This window comes from Ochlerotatus camptorhynchus, unplaced genomic scaffold (genome assembly GCF_037179485.1).
Source record: "Ochlerotatus camptorhynchus isolate MF236.1 unplaced genomic scaffold, CSIRO-AGI_Acam_v1.1 ptg000433l, whole genome shotgun sequence".
Taxonomy (NCBI): Eukaryota; Metazoa; Arthropoda; class Insecta; order Diptera; family Culicidae; genus Ochlerotatus; species Ochlerotatus camptorhynchus.
In genome coordinates, this window is record NW_027040919.1 from 1612279 (window position 1) to 1633202 (window position 20924).

A 20924-nucleotide genomic window follows, 5' to 3' on the forward strand; every position below is an offset into this window, starting at 1 on the left:
ACTATCGCAGACAAGACAGCTTTCCGATCAGCGTCGCCAAGAAGCTGAACCGGTCTTGTGTTGCCACACATGGCATATCCGCAGGTCTCTCAATGAGTGAAAGTAGCCACGAACCTAAAAGATAATATTTGATCGTACAAGATACGATAACGTATACTTTAAGTTACCGTCACAGCGAGAGATCGTGAATAAGCCTTGGAAGCGTGGACTTTTGTCGCTGACGCGGCGTAACCATGAGCACAGCACACTTTGGCACGATTTACTGATATCGCCGTGAGATAAGATAACGTTTTTTCGGGATTCCACTGAGCGATTCACCTGTTGCACAACGTCGGGTAAGTATTTTTTTCACCGATGAATAAGTCAGGGAGAAGTTTAAAAAATGGATGACAGCGTTACTCATAGCTAGCTGCAAAACTCTATATAGTCGTCGCATCAATTAACACGCATCCGATGCAACTGGCGCTTGTAAGAAACTTTGACGAGAAGCGATGTCATCACCGCTGCGTGGGATGAACTCCACTAGCAGGTCGTTCCTTAGCACCCCACCCATGCCCACAACATCTTCGGATGAATTGTCAGTCATCACTTAGATTTATCGCATGTACGTAAACGGTAAACAAACTGGGCTCACCTTATTGGCAAGCAATGCATTCTTATGCAGCTCCATACAAATAATGCGCTCAGCTCCGATGCCTACCCGAATAAGAATTATGCTGTAAAAAAACATTCAGGTTCATCAAAATTAAACGGTGGATCTAAACCCTCACTAATCAAAAATCACTTCCGTTTCATAATATACCAAAACGCAGCGTCAATAAAAAAAACTATTGCGCAATGTAGTTATACAAGTTGATTTTTATTCGGGCCGAAGGTACATAGATGATGGATGATGAGAAGCTTACGTAATCATGCGAAAAGGTTTGGAGTTTTGTGAGGGGTGAGCAATGTCAGATCTATATGTTCCAGGAAGGGTGTGATAAAAGGTCCCACCCTTTCTCCAAACGTAAACAAAACAATTCACAAAAGTTGTTTACACGTGCGCATAATCGAAATTGTTTGTATGATTACTAACTACGGTACGGTTCCACGGTTCGAGCAGATGGAATAAAAAAGCTAGCATTTCCATCACCATATTGCAAATAACATGGATGCATGCCTACGGAAAGTGAATGGCGAACAACAGAGCCGCTGACTGACTGTTTGATGAGAAATGAATACAGGTGCTTTCGCTATCTGTTTTTATTGCTTCTATGCCAATTCCTATCGGATGGTATAATTGATTGGCTTCTGACCGCTTCTTCTCCGGTTTGCTGATAAGTGGCAAAACGAATGATGCATGCGTGATTTGCAAAACGAGGCCGATTTTCTTATTATTTTTAGGAATACATGCATGCTATTTTAAAACTACCAAAATTTGGGTTTAATCAACTCAGATCGGTCAAAACTGAACCTACCCCAAAATCGAAGTATTTTAAAGCACATGTCTAATATTCGCAAAAAATAGTTATGAAGATTTCGCCGAAATGTATAAGATTCAAGCAATTTTGTTAAATAATTCGGTAAAATGAAAGTAATTTGCAAAAGTTTTTAGATGTAGACATTCAGATATCCTTGGATGATAATCTAGCATAGGAATTAGCTACGGAAATAATTTATATGTGACAGCAGTGAAAATGCTCAAAAAATTAAGTTTCAAAGAATTTATCCTAAATTATCATAGTAATAGTAATAGTTATCAAATTCAATGGGGGTATTTTCTTCGCATATCGTTAAAACACAAACTTCCATTACACTTCAATGGACCCCTGATTTATTTTTGGATTTGCTAGCGATATTTATCAAAAATGTCGACGATTTCAATGTGTGTCCAAATTTGATTTTCAAAATTAAAATCAATTATTGGTTTTACAGGAGGTATGGAATGTTTGGACAGTCCAAACTTTCAAATGCCCTACAAATGTTTTAACATTATTCACAAAAGCTCTGGAAATTAATAAAACTGAAATTATTTCATACGATGTAAATAGCATAACTATCTATTTATTTTAAAGAAATTTAAAGAATTTGAGGTTTTGATGAATTAGCAAGTTTTCCGCTTGCAAAAGTGCTCGGCTACTGGTCTCTAGCAATCTGAAAGATGCCTCGCTGGATACGCTCGAGACAGGACGGGTGATAGCTGGTGGCCGCGAGCGGTTCCTGGGGAAAGCACTAGACACGAACCTCCTCCCAGATGACCATGGCAATGCAAGAAAAATTGTGTCCGTCGAAGGAAGCATTACGACAAAGGTAATTGCTATTTACAAACAGTGACAGATAGCGGACATTACGATCCAGGAGGTGCCGGGCAAAAGTGTTATATCTTAGACAAGTTCGCTGACCACGTCGTCGAAATAGCCGTCGTGTTCGCCATCTTAGTCACCGTCTTAGTCGCCGTAGGCAGCACCATTCGTATATTTAAAATTAATCATCAACCGCTGAAACTATATGAATTATCGCGTATCTCTGTTACGCATTACATACCAAGCGAAAACTTAATCATATTTTGTCGTGGAGTGTTGTGGTTTTTAGATGCTTGATGCCCCTGAAGGGATCGTTTTTGCTTAATGAGCAGCAGTGGCGTTGCGTCCACATGTGCAACCTGTGCAAGACACAGGTGTGAATAATTTAAAAAAAATTCGTTCAGATTTGTATAGATTTTATGGTCACTCTATAGCTGTACTTCTTTACGCCAGACCACAAGTGCCCAGTAATACACTATTTTATAGTGTGGCTCAATTAAATCTTCGATCTTGATTTGCTTCAAAAAGGATTAAATTCAGTTCCGTTGGTCTGGCTAATGCCTAACGCATTGATCTCTAAGCATGTCGATATCCATGACAAAACTCGTTAAATAGTGCACCTAAAACGAGCTTTAGGAGGGTGGCAACTTTGTGAATGGTCAATGCCTGATGCTAGCCAGGCAGACCTTCTATCACCTCTTGAAACATACTACACATTTTCCACAATACATGGCGGTTTGCATCACTAGTTGTAATTGAAACTTTCAGCAGTCACGCATTAAACGGGTAGATCACCTTTTCGTGGTACGTTACGGGATGTAAGATCTACCACCGATTCCTAGTCCTGACTACTTCAAACTAGGGGAACCGAATTTTTCAGTATTCCAAGGAACACATCTTAGTCCTTGTTACTTTTTATGCCTTGTTGACAAGACTCGGCTTTGTCTACCGAGGATGATCTTGAAACAAGGAAAAAAATGAGCTAGTTGTCTTCATCTATGTGATTCCTAATCTTCTATTCGTTGTTCCCTAGTTTGAAGTTGTTAAGACTAGGGTTCTGATGCATGGTCATTATCGGTGTCATACCTTAATTTTGTTGCTAAGGAATCCAATTTTGACTGACAAAGGGGCGTGCCTTTGGAGGGGTTTTCAACACTCCGAAGGGTATAAATAGGGTATAAATTAGAGTCGGATCCTTGCGATAAATGCAAGACTGGCAACTGTAAAAAAATCGAATACTTCATCATTTCTCAATAGTGATGAAGTAATACGACATGCACTAAACTAAGGACACGGGATATACTACAATAGATCAATTTACTGGTCGCAGTAGTGTTAGGTCCCGAACAAAGGAAAAAAAACGGTAGCAACACGGAAACAGCAGCCTGGTACGCTTTGGACATTATAAAACTCAGCGTTGCCAGTATTCCAGATTTATCTGGATTTTCCACATTTTCTGTCATCTAACCAGATACACAGACGGATCACGTATATTTTCAGATTTTTAAAATATTATCCAGATTTTCCAAGATTTTTGAAACATGTTGCTTTAAAAATATCATTGCAATTGATTTACACTCTAATCAAAAAACTAAAAACCAAACTTGCTACTTTAATTATTAAAGGCCATCAACGTTGGGAATTATTGCAACATCGTACATGGCATTGTTACAACAGGTTTGCATGTTAATGGGTTGCAGAATCATGAAAATGGAGACATTTTCTAAGGATTATTTGCTGAAAAAAATTATCAAATTTTTAAAAAAATCGGGTTGAATGTTTGCTTAATTAGTGTTTTTATTTAGATTTTTCTATAAAGGGCGAACACGAAATTATTGCGACACATTCAACAGGGCGTAACTTTTTTACCATTGGGTAAAAATCAACCAAATTTTGCACACTTTCTCATTGATGTGTATTGTGTACATGCTGTCAAACTCGAAGTCGTGTTTTTCGATTCAACGAAAATGGAGGTGAACCAACGCGAGTTGAGAGAACAAATTCTTTCCAAACACCTGGAATTTCCTGACCTGTCGCACCGGCAGTTGGGAAAAATGTTGAACATTCACCATTCAACCGTCTCCAGAGTGTTGAAGCGGTTCCAGGAGCGGTTGACGTTGGACCACGGCAAAGGAGCTGGAAGAAAACCGGGACCGGAGAACAAAAACACGGAGGGAAAGGTGAAGCGGATGATTAAAGCAAATCCCAACGTCTCAAGCCGTGATTTGGCTAAAAAGATCGGCATGTCGCAGAGCTACGTCCAGAATGCAAAGAAGAGAGCTGGACTACATACATACAAGGTACAGAACTTCCCAAACCGCGATGAGCGGCAACAATCGACGGCTAAAACTCGGGCACGGAAGCTCTACGAGAAGATGCTGACAAAATATGGCTGCTGTGTGATGGACGACGAAACGTATATAAAAGCCAATTTTAAGCAAATTCCGGGGTTGGAGTTTTTCACCGGCAAGAGCAAGTTCGATGTGGACGACAAATTTAAGAAGAAGAAAATGTCGAAGTTCGCCTCCAAATATCTCATTTGGCAGGCCATCTGCTCTTGCGGACTGAGGAGTGAGCCTTTCGTGACAAAGGGCACAGTAAATGGCGAGATCTACAAATCTGAGTGCCTCGAGAAGCGCCTTTTGCCGTTCTTGCAGCAGCACGACGAAGCTCCGCTATTTTGGCCAGATTTGGCATCATGCCACTATTCTAAAAGTGTCCTGGAGTGGTATGAGGTCAATTCTGTCCATTTTGTTCCAAAGGACATGAATCCGCCAAACTGTCCGGAGCTGCGCCCGGTGGAGCAGTACTTGGCAATAATGAAGCGAATCCTGATGAATGTGGGCGTCTTAGTGGAATACCTGTATAATGAGAGAGAGAGAAGGATTAGTATTTTACATTTAATTCTACTACTTTATTTGCTTATCCTTGACAGATACGCGTATTTCGTCTACAATGTGCAGACTTCTTCAGTGTCTTGTACTAATACTCGACTGCCGCGAGTCGCAAGTCGAGTATTAGTACAAGACACTGAAGAAGTCTGCACATTGTAGACGAAATACGCGTATCTGTCAAGGATAAGCAAATAAAGTAGTGGAATTAAATGGAAAATACTAATCCTTCTCTCTCTCATTATACAGGTATTCCACTAAGACGCCCACATTCATCAGGATTCGCTTCATTATTGCCCAGTACTGCTCCACCGGGCGCAGCTCCGGACAGTTTGGCGGATTCATGTCCTTTGGAACAAAATGGACAGAATTGGCCTCATACCACTCCACCAACCATAGAGGTAACTCTAAGACCAGAAGGTATCGAAGAAACATGCTCAACTTTTTGGCTCAGCTCTGGTACTATCTGCGGTCCCAAGCTAATCGATGCACCCCTCGAAACATAGGAAAATCCACGAACCCCTCATTTTACCTGTCAAACTTTCATAGCGAATCTAAACAAACGAAGTGCAGTACTAGAATTTTGACTAGAATGGGGTACGCTTATAGATGTACTTGGGACCAATAGGCTAGTCAAGTAGTGAGCCAATTAAAAACCGTTAGTTTCCACCGGTTGGTACAACCGAGTGGCGCTAAGATGGTGATTTGTGTGTTAATCTAGGTCTGGCCAAGACGCATCGTAGTCACCCTTCGGATGCCACCCGTCAGTGTTAAGTTGGTAATCAAAGCAAACCAGTGCATGAGCTGTGCATGACTCTCTTGTAACGACCATACTCGAACTTTAAAAGAGGTTCCAGTGCTCCAAAATTGATGAAATTTAGGATTTCGGTGCCGTTTGCAATGCAGATTACAAAAATGCAACTGTCTCAATACCCCTAAAGAATCCAATCTACAGCGCTCAAAATATTAAATGAGCTTCGTTTTATGATGATCACAACGATATTTTTGTTCGAATTCATAGACTTTCATTTCGATTTTTAAATAAAGATTTAAAGCAATATAATAACTTCACTATTTGACACTAAACTAACAAATTGATAGTTCGCTCCCATACAAACTCCCACCGAGGGGCGCTAAGATGATGATTTTGGCTAATTGATGAAATTTTAAATTTCAGTTCCATTTTAATGCAGATTACGAATAGGCATTTTTACCTCAATACCCCTAAAGAACCCAATTGAAAAACAACATACCGGGTGACAACACTGCTGTGTTCAACTTGAGCAACCTGGTCTATACAAAGTGTGGAGATCCAGCCCTCACGTATGTGTTGGTAGAGGGACAAAGGTAAACATTGAGGGAGAGGATGACCACGACTTGTGTTGTGTGCTGAGGGGGAAGACAGTGAGAAATTAAGAGCAATCCAGAGTAACTCTGAGGAACTCTTTTGCTCTCTGATAAACGATTTTATTATCTCGATTGTTTTGACAGCGCAGTCCAAGGAACGTTAGTTTTTTCAGCCGGTGATCTATGCCGTAAAATACACTAAATTCATCGGAGAACCATTAGCAAAAAAAAACATCACGCAATAACGTTGCTTTTTTGATACAAAATTAATGGGGCTAGGGGGCGTATGTGGGGGTTTGGTGGAATAGTTTGAACGTTTTAATTTTTTTTTTCTAGCAACTGAGGCCCTCACAGGACTCATCATCAAGTACATGTCCCCACCGAAGCTGGTAGCCGGAAGGAAATATCTGGATACCCAGTAGACTGATGCAAAATTTGAAATTTTCCTGATTAGTCTCCCAAAATTTAAACTCATTTGGTAAGAAACTGACTTGGCACAAACTATTCGAAGTTGATATGGAAATTACTATGGGAAAACCAAACTTTTTGTTCATTGTCTTCTACGCATTTTCCATATTGCTTTTTCGAAAATTTATATAACTATTCTTACGGGAAATTTTCTCAGCTACAACTTTTCGGAAAATCGTTTTTCAGCCAAATGTTAAATTAAAATGATATTAATTATTTAAGAGATTGATAATCTTATGGCATGATCAAGCAGCTGTTCTGTGGGCAACACTGTATTCTGCAGTGTGAGATAGTAGCCATAATATGTGTGCTCTATTCTTCGCACCAGAAACACCAATGTTGCCTGCTGAACAGTTGAATGAGCATAATCATAAGACATCAGTGGCTTGAATCATTAATAACTTTTGTTCCATTTGATTGAAAAGTGGTTTTCAACAGAGTTGTAGCTGAGAAAATTTGCTACAATCACTGCTATCATTTTTTAAAGCATAGTGATGTGGTGAATTGTTAGATAGATATGAACAAAAACATAAGTTTTCCCATAGTAATTCCCATATAAACTTGAAATGGTTTGTGCCAAGTCAGTTTCTTACTAAAGTAGTTCAAATTATGAGAGGCTAAGCTGGACCCAATTTGGAACCGTTTAAGAACTGTGGAGCGAAAATTTCAAATTTTGCAACAGTCTAATGCCCAGTACTACGGTAGCAAGATCCTGGTCAATTTCGTTATCATTGTAAAGAGAAAAGTGCCCTACAGAAACCCATCATCAGAGTGATTTAAGAAATTGCCAAAATATCCAAAACTTCAATGAACTGGTAGAAAACGAGATTATTTCCTTATTTAAATATTGCATCCATTTATTTTCTTCATTCATTGTTTTCGTTTCGTTATCGAACTAACATTTACATGGTCATATTCCAAAACTGTATGCCCTGAGCAACTCTGAGTAAAAGACGTACTCAAATGAAAGCCGTCTTCCCCCTCGCAGTGTGCTTATAAAATAATCAATACATTATCTCGAGGGGGGCGACACATCTAAATCTCAATTCTAGATGCTCAAAAAATCTCACTCTAGCGAATAAATCTTCGAAAAATCTTCTTTCATTTCTCGCATCTACTTGCATCGCGCATCATGTTTTTGCAGAAAATCTTCAAAATCGTGATAAATCTTCTTTCTATCTGCTCAGCGTACGCGCAGCTAGCCACAGCAAAACACAATATTTCCTACATCGTAGATAGAGTCGTCCCCCTCGCATTATCTCAACATTCGGTGGAAAAAGATTCATAAATTTTGGCTTCATACAAAAATTCTATAATTCATATTCAATTTCTAATGCAAACGCTGATTGAAACAAACGTTATGACGTAACTACGAGCGTGTTTGAGCGTACGAAGCCGAGTGAAAAACCATCAATTCAGTGCCAACATTTCAAAGGGGCGTAATTGCTTTTGTAAATAATATCATTTTCTCGCGAATAAAATCTCACCCCTCTAAAATAACAATGCTAGCTGGTAGAGGAATCATTCCTCTACCTGGTGGTGTCATTATTTTTTATGAGTGAGCTTTTATTCGCGAGAAATCGACGGCTAAAGCAATTGTTTACAAATGCAATTACGCCCCTTTGAAATGTTGGCACTGAATTCCACACCTTTTATAAACCAGGTTGCCGCAGGTAGTTGTCAAATCCAACCAGGGATGCCAGATATACATGTCTGTATTTGTAAATTTGATATGCATACAGACATCATACACACTTAGATATTTTTTCCCGAGATTGGCACCACCGAGCAGGCTTTACATTTATTTTATACTGGGATTTCAGCAAATTTCATGTTTGTTAGCCGAGATCTCGGCAAAATTCCCGTTTGTTAACTAAATCTCGGCAAAATTTTCACTGAAATCCAGCAAAATAGATTGCCGAGCTGCACGGTGGTGCACATTTGCGCAAAAAATCTGAGTGTGTACAGAGTACACACATTATACATACATTGGGAAAAGGTTACAGATTCATTCAGGCATTGATGACCATCGAAACATAGTTTCACTAAAGAATTTACTTCTTTTAAACACATATTTTTGTACAGCAGATATTTGAATTTCGAAGAAGATCGATGGATTTAAAAGAAATAAGGACACAATTATCAGTTTCGAAACGTACCACATTGAAATTGTAACTTCGCGTTTGCAGTACTGCAGCATACATGAAGTAGCAATTTCAGGTTAAATAGGGCATTAAATTCCGAAATTTGTGTAATTGAAAATTCGAAGTGGAAGTGCGGCCATTTGTGGACTCTACGAGGAATCACCTTAAGATTTGACCGCTTTACAAAGATGTCTGGAAAGTTTTAAAGAAATTTACTGAATTTCCGAATTTTTGAGTGAATTGACTTCAGGTAAATCCAGCAAAATTTAGAGAAACTCAAGGAACTTCATTAGTTTAGGGAGTACCGAATAGATTCAGGGAATAATTAAGAGAATTTTGAAAGAACTCCAGGAATGTTCATTCAAAAGATCTTCAAAGAAGCTTTGGGTAATGTTGAAGAACTTCAAACCCACCATAGAGTAGTTAAGGGGTCCTTTAAAAAAGTTTGGAGAACATCAAAAATGATTCTGAAACATTGAAAATGCTTTGGAAATTTAGGGAACTTTTAGGAAACAGTACCTCAACACTCCGAACACGATGCCGCTGGTAAATGGGTAATGGCAAATTAGCAATGTTTGAAAAACCATCGCTCAGCAATTTATGAATCGATTTTAAATGTGTTATGTAATTCTGGGTAAAAAAAAACCTAAAAAAACCTGTAGAAATACAGATTTTCTGTAGTGTTGGCTACCCTTCTGCCTGCTTCACCGTCGTCACCTTAATAATATCCCGCCAGGGAGTGACAATGACAACAAGAACAAGAACGCTCTGACCTGTACACCGCCTACTTCAAGGTGATTCAGTCGACCAGCTGCTGCTGCACCCTGATCGCTTAGAAACCGCAGTCTCTCGTCTGTCAGTTGATCTTGCTCCGGAATGCATTATTGGTTGAACGCTGCCGTTCTGGATGTTTCCTACTGTTAAAAGTTTCGCTAAGAATTCTAAGCAAGCAAAGGAGTGGGACTGTATGCATGCTTTGCGGTTGCATTGACGCGCGCAAAAATGTATGCGCGTGCGTGGTTATTTCACACCTTAGTAACCGCAAAAGCAATGTCTGTGTGTAGTACCTAGCACTGAACAATCATTTGGTCTCATATCTAAGTGGAGATACACATAGATATGCAAATTGTGAGCTCATTTCGTTTGTCGAGCCATGTTTTTTTTTATCGCTGCTCCAATATTAATGACAGAATCGTTTGACCTGCCGAAGGTGTCAATTCGCCCAAAGCAAGGTTGCCGGCTACCACGATTTTGTTTTCTTCAATACATCACAGTTGACACCAGCTCATGCTTTCAATCATCGTGATTCATGATACGCAACTAATCTTATCAACGTATGTCGGTATTTTTACTTTGTTTACGTGTATGATATCTCGATTTTCAGATTACTCAAAATAGATCACTTGTCGGCGAAACAATGGAAAACTCACCAGCTGCACCAGCTTCAGAATGCCCGGAATGGACTGGAAGTACTGAATGTTGAACTTGATCCAGTTCAAGCTGTTGTCCGGTTTGGCCTGTGCCTGGTTGGCTGCATTAGGAGGCGCCGCCTGCGACTGATCCACCGTTACCACAGTTTCGGTCATCATGGCTATCTTACACGATTACACGGCTGTTCAACACACTTTGGAAACTTTCTCCCCAACTCCAAAACAACACTCCGCACTTGTGTGACACTTTTTACACCACCACAGCACTCACAAAACAAAACGGGAATCCCTCTCTCTCTCTCTCTCGTACACTTTTCACCTAAGCGCAGCACATACACACACGTACACAGCCACTCCTACTCTCCGGGGTAGTCGAAGGAGATCTTCAGCTTGTGACTAGCTTGAGATCTATTTTTGAAGCGCAGTTTTCTAATCGTACGCACTCAGTTCCCGGTTGAAAGAGTATCACTTGCTCACAAAAATATCGCACTTTGCCGCTTGGTGACACTACTATTCGCCTATCAGCCTCTACAAAAGACCCCTTTCCCAACGATCAAACCCGAACTAGAAGGTTTTAATTGCGTTGATTAAATATGCATTTTCACCTTACGCTTTTCTCCTACACTGAAACTGCACCGTCCGGAGCGATTATTAAAAAAACGTAGTCTTTAGATAAAAAAAAATAAACAGGTGTGCTGTTTCTTCAATGGAACCAGACCTGTTTTTCTCCTTTCTCGCTCTTCCGTTCTCTCTGCTTGGGCTTGCAATGCACACGGCTGGTTGGTATTCCTTCTGGAGATATACAGCTTGTTTTCTCACGGGGTGCGCAGAATAAGCTCGCTGGTCAAAAACTATACCACAACCGTTCGTTGGAACCGTTCACTCGAAACTGAACTGACTTGCAGCGATGGGAAAGTCTGAGCCCCATGCGTCCCCATATAGAGTTTACGGCTCAACGCGGTTCCTGCGTTCATTTAGTTTCTGTTTCATGTGCTCTCTGAGAGACTTGAGTTTTGTTTAACTAGGCACTCGAACCCAGACCAGGTAACGAAGATAAACGCTCTTTTATTCATACGATAAAATGTATCTGTTGTAGCAGAGCAGGTAGACTCGAGTGACCGTCGCTTAATGGTAGAGATGGCTATTTTTTTAGAAATAACGATTCGTTGAAAAACAATACTTTCAAATTCATGAAAATAAGTTATCAAATTATAGTTTCGAAGTACCACCAACAATCAATACGAAACTATCGATTTGAAATTGGCTCACTACTTGACTAGCCTATTGGTCCCAAGAAAATCGATTAACGTATCCCATTCTAGATGAAATTCTGGTACTACACTATGTTTGTTTTGATTCTCTATGAAAGTTTGACAGATAAAATGAGGGGTTCGTGGATTTTCCCATGTTTCGAGAGGTGCATCGATTAGCTTGGGACCGAAGATAGTTCCAGAGCTGAGCCAACAAGTTGAGCACGTTTCTTCGGCACCTACTAGTCTTAGAGTTACCTCAGCTCTGGGATCATGTTTCATGAATTCACCACTTTTACGGATGTTCCGGATCTTCCAGTGGACCATTACGCGGTCTCCAGGGCCTAGATTCCGGTCACAACTATGAATTCATTCTGATAAGACGTCTATGAGTAGTTTCGAAAAAACCGCGGAGCTCTAGGATCAGGAAACCGTGGAGGATTGCCCACTTTTACGGATATACCGGGTCTTCCACAGGACAAGACTTTTGACTTTCCGGATGCTTAATTTTGCAAACAGGTAGCCAACTATCTTTTAATAACTTTTCAGGAGACACCAGGGAGTTATCTCTTCAAATTACCCTACACAATAAGAGTGTGTCCCCAATTAGCTCTAATGCCATATGGTACGGGCGTGTTTGTTAATGCCGGTTCCTACACAGCAAAAAAAGTTGTTGAATATTACATCGAAACTGCTGTAACCAGGTCAATCCATCGGTTGTGTTGTAATATCACATTGTACGATGTACATCGATTTTGCGAACAAAATTACATCCATTGATGTAATATTGTATCTGCTTTTTGCTATTACATCATTCACGGACAGAAAATTGTTTGCATTGAACCAAACAAAACTTTAGTTGTATTTAAACAAACAATTCCGGTTGAAATTATATTGCATTTTGTTGTTTCAATAATACTTATTCATATAAATTCAAAATAGGATTCTTTTGTTTTAATAAGCCACTTTTCAACTGCAACTATTGTAAAAATAACAATATTCTATTATTAATCCAACAATAGTTCATTTTAATTTAGCATTTATTTGCTGTGTCCATTCCCCGGGCCATGAATGCAAAAATAACTACCAATCATTCCCTCGTTTTCACCCGGACAAAAATTTAAACAATAACAAAATTTCCGAAAATCTTGAGACTTGAGGTAAGTATACTTATAAGTATGCTGCAGTTCGAGCTGCAGTTGCTAAATATAATAAATTTTCTGTTTTTTTCCTTCATTTTTTCCGTCGATCTTGTTTTCCGTACTGAGTACCAATGCTCCTGACGCCAGGAAGGCAGCTCCCACACCTGGTGGCACATTGCGCATCTCGAAACGAAAGACACTTTTTGCACGAACGCTTGTATGAAAAAGTTTTTCGTTTCGAGATGCGCAATGCGACCGCTGGACCCTACGTATCGACCCATCAACTAATGAACCGGGGACCAACGGCTTTACTTCCGTGATCAGTGAAAAAGAAAACAAAAAATAAAAAACAATTGGCCATATTGAGAACTTCGAGATTAGGGCGTAATTGGTTTTGTAAACAAACACTTCATTTGACGATTTCTCGCGAATTAAAGCTCAATCTCAAAAACAAACTACACAAACAGGTAGATGAATAGTTCCTCTATCATTTGGTATAGTTTGTTCACGAGATTGTTCTCTTATTCGCGAGAAAACAGTGATTGACATGTTAGTTTACAAAAGCAATTACGCCCAAATCTTAAAGTTCTCCGGTCAATAAACATATTTTTATTTCTACTGTGTGAATTGTCAGACTTCATAAAATAAATATGATTGAATCTACAAGAAATCTCTTTCAAAAACAAACATATTTTTGTTGTTGACCCAGCTGCCAAATTTGACAGCATACGTCAAAACCATGAAAGCTCTTGTAAATTCGAAAAGATTTTCTTTTTGATTTAACAATCCATGGGTTTTGAGGAACAACTATACTGGATTGTTGAAACAATAATGATTTCTTTTTGCAGCCAAAACAAAATGAAATTCTTATTGATTTTACGTCAAATATTATTACGTTTAAAATATTTTTTTCTGCGTGTTATTTCATACATCAGCTTGAATTAAACTCAGAAACAAATTTAAACTAATTAGTATAAAAGTCACACTAAAATGATATTCGCCTGGTTGACCCTAGACTTCGTTTAGTTGCCTACAAAACGAGCCTAGTATAAACTTGAAGTATAAGGGGTATAGTATATCTATTGAATGTACATGCGTAGTTTAATACTGGTTTATCCCAGAAACGATTACCACGCCCCCCTAAGTTTGTTTTGGTTGTCAAAAGGATCATAAATATGATAATAACACAGACAGAATTGATACGTGAATTGTTTAAAAGAGCCATTCCCATACGATGGAAGTGCTTTGGAAATCGCCCTTTTTAACTAGTCACATATTCAATTTTTCGACGTTCAGATGATTCCACATTTTAAGATTATAATTTACTTTATTTTACGAAAAATAAATCTCCGACACTTGAATTGTCTGCCAATGGAAACTTGGTAGCTACTTTCGGTAACTGAGTGTACAAAATTTTCATGATTTTCATCGCCGGTTCAGATGCCAGCAAAACTAGCGCTTTCCGAGAAGAAAAAGTGGCCACGATTCTACCCTCTCCGACTGTCGTGTTCCCAAGCCAATGTAACAAATTTAAACGCGTCTGATCCATATCTACAATCTTCCGATCGCTCTCCGACCGAATGATAATAATCCGAATGACTTCGGTCAACTCAATAGGTCGATTCAGATTCTGAATCTCAATATGAAATGCAAACGCACGAAGATTCTTTATCATCGGGTCGGAGACGAGCCAGCCAACGGCTGAAAGTCTCCTTAATAAAGATATAAAAAAAAAAAAAATTATCATCGGAAGCGGAGCACGTAGGTCGGCAGTCGGCAGAATCAATTCGTTTCCGTAGTCGATCAGTCGAATTTTGACCAGAGATTTAGCAGAGTCAATCTGAAAAATCAGTCAATACCATCACTCATTAGTTTCGGCAACATGCTATTGTCTTCAAAAGCTCAACGCACGATACATACCTTTTCCAAAATCACCACCCGGTAGTAGATGCCCTCATACGGAGCCGTATAGATGTCACCCACCAGTATATTATCGTACCTATCGATTTCCGTTCCGGATTAACCTGACCATTGATGTCACGCAGCAGCTTGTCGCACTGAGTTTCGTAATCTGCCAAAATTACCCAGCATCGCTTCGGTTGATCCGCCGGAAGGCACTGGACGACCACTCCGAACATCTCCCCTTCTGCCTTTTCCAGCATAGCCTGGCTTATCCACCACCACCACCTTCTTGTGTTTCTTGAGCGTTTCCAATTTCAACTTTGTTCGAATATTGACGCAGGTTCTCCCGATGCTTGGACCAGTCCCGGATCTGGCACACGAAGGAACACCTCGAGACAACGGCTACACGTAAAATCAGCCGGCAGATGACAGAAACTGTTCCATTTCTCCATGATTGTTTACTAAAGAATACACTGGTCAAAATACTCTCGCACAAATCCGGTTTAGTTTAAACTATATACTGAAGATAGTATACTTTTTATACTAAGCTACGTGTAAACCTCGCGAATGACAAAAATGAATAAATTGTAAACTATCGATGACTACTAATATATCAGAGTGTACGTTGATCGATATTATATTTTTTTTGCTGTGTATAGTACGGTCCCTACTAATCGTACTTTGGGAATAATTACTGAACTACAGCTTTCCCCCGAAGAACGCGTTACCCACTGAGTTGCACCCACCGCTTTGTCTCGGTGGGTTTTCAACCAAGCGCTCTGATTTTCTGCGAGTGACTAGTTCTCCATTGACCCTACTCACATGCACAAAATCAGACCGACTGGTTGAAACCCCACCGAGCAAAAGTGGTTGGTGCAACTCAGTGGGTATCGCGTTCCTCGGGGGATAACTGTATATTCAAATGGCTGTGAAACTGCTTGAACTGGTTCTGGATCACAGATGCATTGAAATTTACTGTTTTGAAGCTCAGTGAATTTTAACTCCAGTGAGACGTCTTTTTGTCTGTGTTATGCTGACCGTAGTCGCCCATTTTTTGCAGTGTGGATGGTGGTGGTTCTCCCAGTAGCTGGTGCAATTCGTGGTTCATTCGCCTCCTCCACGTTCCGTCTTCCATCTACACCCCGCAACGTAGATGGTCCGCAACACCTACCGTTTAAAAACACCAAAGCGCGTTGCTCCTCCATGAGCATAGTCCATTACTCGTGACCTTAGAGGACCACCTGTCTAATCAGCGTCTTATAGATAGTCAACTTCGTGCAGCGGCGTATTTTATCCGACCGGAGCGTCCTCCGTAGACCAAAGCAGACTTGATTGCCTATACCATAATGCGTCTTTGAATGTCTCATTTTCGGCAGTCACCATTCCAATTTCACCAGCCCAAATACCCGAACTCGTCAACCATCTCGATTTCTTTCGTTTATTTAACGTCGGTCTCTGTTCCGCAATCTAGTGCCAATCACCGACGGACATCGATTGCCATCCATTGACGGCAATCGAATGTGCAGGAAGGCAGCTTCCACACCTGTGTAGGATATCGCACCCATTCAAATTCAACACACATGGGCCAGGACCAACGGCTTTACTTCCCTTCCGAAGGAAGACGTGACCAGAGATTTTTATGCCTCAGAAAAATACCACCGACCTCGGCTGGGATTGAACGCAGACCCATCGGGGTGTTAGAAAGCAGTCACGCTTACCACTACACCACCGGCGCCGGCAACCATCTCGATTTCGTCACCGTCAATCTGAACTCGAGGTGGAAGGCTAACATTGTCTTCCCTAGAAAATCTTCCTCTTTTGTATTTCGTCTTCGATGTGTTGATAGCCAGCCCAATCTGCCTGGTTTCAGCCGTCGGTCTGATGTACGTTTCCGCCATCGTCCGGGAAGTTCGGGAAATCCTACTAACTTCAGGGAAGTTCTGCTATTGAATATCGCAGTAGTCTATGATAATCCGTGTCACTGCTGTAAAGATTAAATATAAAATAAAACTTCATGCCACCGTACAACGTTAACCAATAAACGTTAACGTTAACGTAAACCACACCGGAAGATTCCGATGATTTTTACATTGAAACAGAAGTACGTCCACAAGCGGAATTTTGGAATCCAAACATCAACGTCAAGGGGATGGAGATGCCAATGGAAGAGGCAGGACTGAATCAGGAAGCGTTTGAGTCAGCAGCAGTTTCGTGGTGATGCCAGCCACTGAAAAGCTAAAAGTAAGGGTATTCGACGTAAGACTCGCAAAGCGATCCTACAATCTCGTTCTAACCGTCAGGTAGGAAACACTCCACGTTTCCGACCAGGTACAAATTCCTCTGCTGTTAACAACGGTCAGCGAGGAACAAATTCTAAATTCGTACCCGTAGGTACAAATATCTCCCCTGCTTCAAATGTTTCATCTGTACCTACTCCCCTCGCTGCTAACAATGTTCAGCGAGTTAATGGAGCTACCTATGCTGCTATTGCAGCGGGTAGAAATCAAAATACTAACCAACGTTCTAACGGAAATTTTGACAATTTTGACTTAGGAAGCATTACTGCCCCCAAAATGGAATTTTTACAGAATTCATTAATTGACATGATTTCTGATATGCTTAAATCTAACTCCATGTTTGATGCTATTCAAACGGGAGTAAAATTTGCAAATAATATTGTCATGACTTTAAAATTCAGTAATGGATTTTAAAGCATTAAATATTGTAAATTGGAATGCTCGATCTCTTAAAGATAATGAAGACGAGCTATTTAACTTTTTGAGAGTTCATAACGTGCATATTGCCGTTATAACTGAAACGTTCCTTAAACCTGACCATAAGGTTAAGAAGGACGCAAATTACTTGATTTATAGAAATGATCGTCTTGATGGACCCTGTGGTGGCGTTGCCATCATTATTCATAGACGAATCAAACACAAAATACTTTCTTCATTTGAAACCAAAGTTTTTGAAACTTTGGGAGTTTCTGTTGAAACAAAATTTGGACAACTTACGTTTATAGCTGCCTATTTGCCATTCCAATGCGTAGGCCAGCAAAAGAATTTTCTCAAGGGTGACCTCCAGAAACTTACCCGTCATAGGTCTAAATTCTTCATTATTGGTGATTTTAATGCAAAACACCGCTCATGGAATAATGTTCAAAGCAATTCCAATGGTAATATTCTGTTTGATGATTGTTCTGCAGGTTATTACACTATTCAATATCCAAACAGCCCAACATGCTTTTCTTCTGCAAGAAATCCCTCCACTATTGATTTGGTCTTAACTGATTCATGTCAACTTTGTAGCCAATTGGTTACTCATGCTGACTTCGGTTCTGATCACCTTCCAGTAACTTTTGAAATATCCCAAGAAATAATTTCTAATCCCAACAGCTCTACTTTCAATTACCATAGAGCTAATTGGGAGCGGTATCGAACATTTATGGAATATAACTTCGATCCAAACATTCCTTTGCAAACCAAAGATGAAATTAATTATGCTCTTGAATCTCTGACTACTTCTATAGTTGAAGCAAGAGCTGCCTCAGTACCAAAATGCGAGGTTAAATTCGATTCAATTATAATAGACGATGATCTTCAGCTCTTGATCCGTCTTAAAAATGTCCGTAGGAGACAATATCAAAGAACACGCGATCCTGCCATGAAAGTTATCTGGCGGGATTTGCAAAAACAAATTAAAAAGCGATTCTCTGCCCTGAGGAACAAAACTTTTGAAAATAATATTTCTAAATTAGACCCGAGTTCCAAACCCTTTTGGAAACTCACAAAAATTTTGAAAAAACCTCAAAAGCCTATTCCAGCGCTTAAAGAAGGTGGTAAAATTTTGATCACAAATTTGGAAAAAGCTCAGAAACTTGCTAAGCAATTCGAGAGTTCCCATAATTTCAGCACAGACAAACAGACGTAACTCTTTGAAAAAGTTTTTCTTGAAAACATAGTATCTGAAAATATATGACCTCAGTAACGACATCTCTCGGGCTTCTCGCGGAAAACAAGCTTGCTCGCTAGCTCGCAAACAATATTGCATAAAAGTTCTATAGAATGTATAGAAACGTCAAAGTGATCCGATGCCAGCGCTGAGGCGAGTAGTTCGCGGAACTGATAATATTCAAATCAACCGTTAAATGCATGAACGAAGATACACAATGAAGTGTTACGTCTGTTTGTCTGTGATTTCAGTTTGGGTCTTACTAGTCCTATTGAGGATCAGGTTGCTCGGGATTTTCTGAATATTTTCTCTCGGGAAAATATTTTTGATGATTCCTGGGGGACTGATTTGGACGAAGTAAGGTCTATAACTAAAAATTTTCAAAATATGAAAGCTCCAGGTGATGATGGAATTTTCTATATCCTCATCAAAAAACTCCCAGAGAGTACCTTGTCTTTCTTGGTAAAATTATTTAACAGATGTTTCCATTTGGCATACTTTCCTGATAAATGGAAAAATGCAAAAGTTATTCCAATTTTGAAGCCGGATAAAAATCCAGCTGAAGCTTCTAGCTACCGTCCAATAAGTTTGCTTTCTTCAATAAGTAAACTTTTTGAAAAGATAATTTTGAATAGAATGATGCTTCACATCAATACGAACTCAATTTTTGCAGATGAGCAGTTCGGATTTCGCCATGGGCATTCAACTACTCATCAACTCTTAAGAGTTACCAATTTAATTCGTTCAAACAAATCTGAAGGCCACTCAACTGGAGTTGCTCTTCTAGACATAGAAAAAGCATTCGACAGTGTTTGGCATGAAGGTTTGATTGCTAAATTGAAAAGTTTAATTTTCCACTTTATATTATGAAATTAGTTCAAAATTATTTAACTGACAGAACTCTTCAAGTAAATTATCAAAATTCCAAATCTAATCGACTACCTGTTAGGGCAGGAGTTCCTCAGGGTAGTATTCTTGGGCCTATATTGTATAACATTTTCACTTCGGACCTCCCTGATTTGCCTCAGGGTTGCCACAAATCTTTGTTCGCTGATGACACAGGCATTTCCGCTAAAGGAAGAAGTCTTCGTGTTATTTGCAGCAGACTGCAGAAAAGTTTAGATATTTTCTCTTCTTATTTACAAAAATGGAAGATTTCTCCCAACGCTTCCAAAACTCAACTTATAATATTTCCACATAAGCCTAGAGCTTCGTTTTTGAAACCTAATAGTAGTCACAATGTCACTATGAACGGAGTTCCAATTTCCTGGTCAAACCAAGTGAAATATCTTGGATTAATACTTGACCAAAAATTAACTTTTAAAGATCACATTGAGGGCATTCAAGCCAAATGTAACAAATATATAAAATGTTTGTATCCTCTTATAAACAGGAAATCCAAACTTTGCCTGACGAATAAACTTCTAATATTTAAACAAGTTTTTAGACCGGCCATGCTTTACGCTGTGCCAATATGGTCTAGTTGTTGCACTACCAGGAAAAAAGCACTTCAAAGGATTCAGAACAAAATTCTGAAGATGATTTTGAAGTTGCCTCCCTGGTACAGTACAACCGAAGTACATAGAATTTCGAATGTTGAGACTTTAGCACAAATGTCCAACAAAATAATTAATAATTTCAGGCAAAAATCGTTGCAATCCTCAATTGCAACGATTAATTCCCTTTATACTTAGATAAGATTTAGTTTTAGTTTTAGTTTTAAGATATCAATTGTTATACTGACATGCAGGTTAAAAAACCTGTTTAAAATACTGAATTGCCAAGACATGAACAATGTAAAAACACTTAGATATATATCATAACAATTAAGGTTGGTACGTTACTGCAGTAACTGGAGCACCTAGGTTAAAATGAAATGTAATTTATTTTGAATTTGGAACAAATAAAAAGTTAAAAAAAAAAAAAAAAAAAAAAAAAGGGTATTTGACGTGGGCATTAGCGATGTGGATGATTCTGATCCGTGGAGGAAGCAGGTCTGCCAGACGGAGACGGTGAAGGTATTCCTGAGGATGTGAAATTACAGGCTCTGGTCACGATATACCTTAGCCTGGAGAGCTAAAACTACAGCCTAGTAAGCAACTGGATAGTGTTCTTCA

At 39.5% G+C, this 20924-nt stretch overlaps 1 protein-coding gene across 1 annotated transcript in view; it reads right to left on the reverse strand.

Annotated features, from left to right (window-relative positions):
* LOC135711523 (CKLF-like MARVEL transmembrane domain-containing protein 4) overlaps positions 1-11457 on the reverse strand; it is a 49085-nt gene extending 37628 nt beyond the window's left edge. Inside the window, exon 1 of the mRNA XM_065234393.1 lies at positions 10563-11457. Within this exon, the coding sequence (XP_065090465.1) occupies positions 10563-10721 (159 nt within the window). The 5' untranslated portion in view covers positions 10722-11457. The remainder of the gene's footprint in view (positions 1-10562) is intronic.
* Between the last annotated feature and the right edge of the window lie 9467 nt (positions 11458-20924).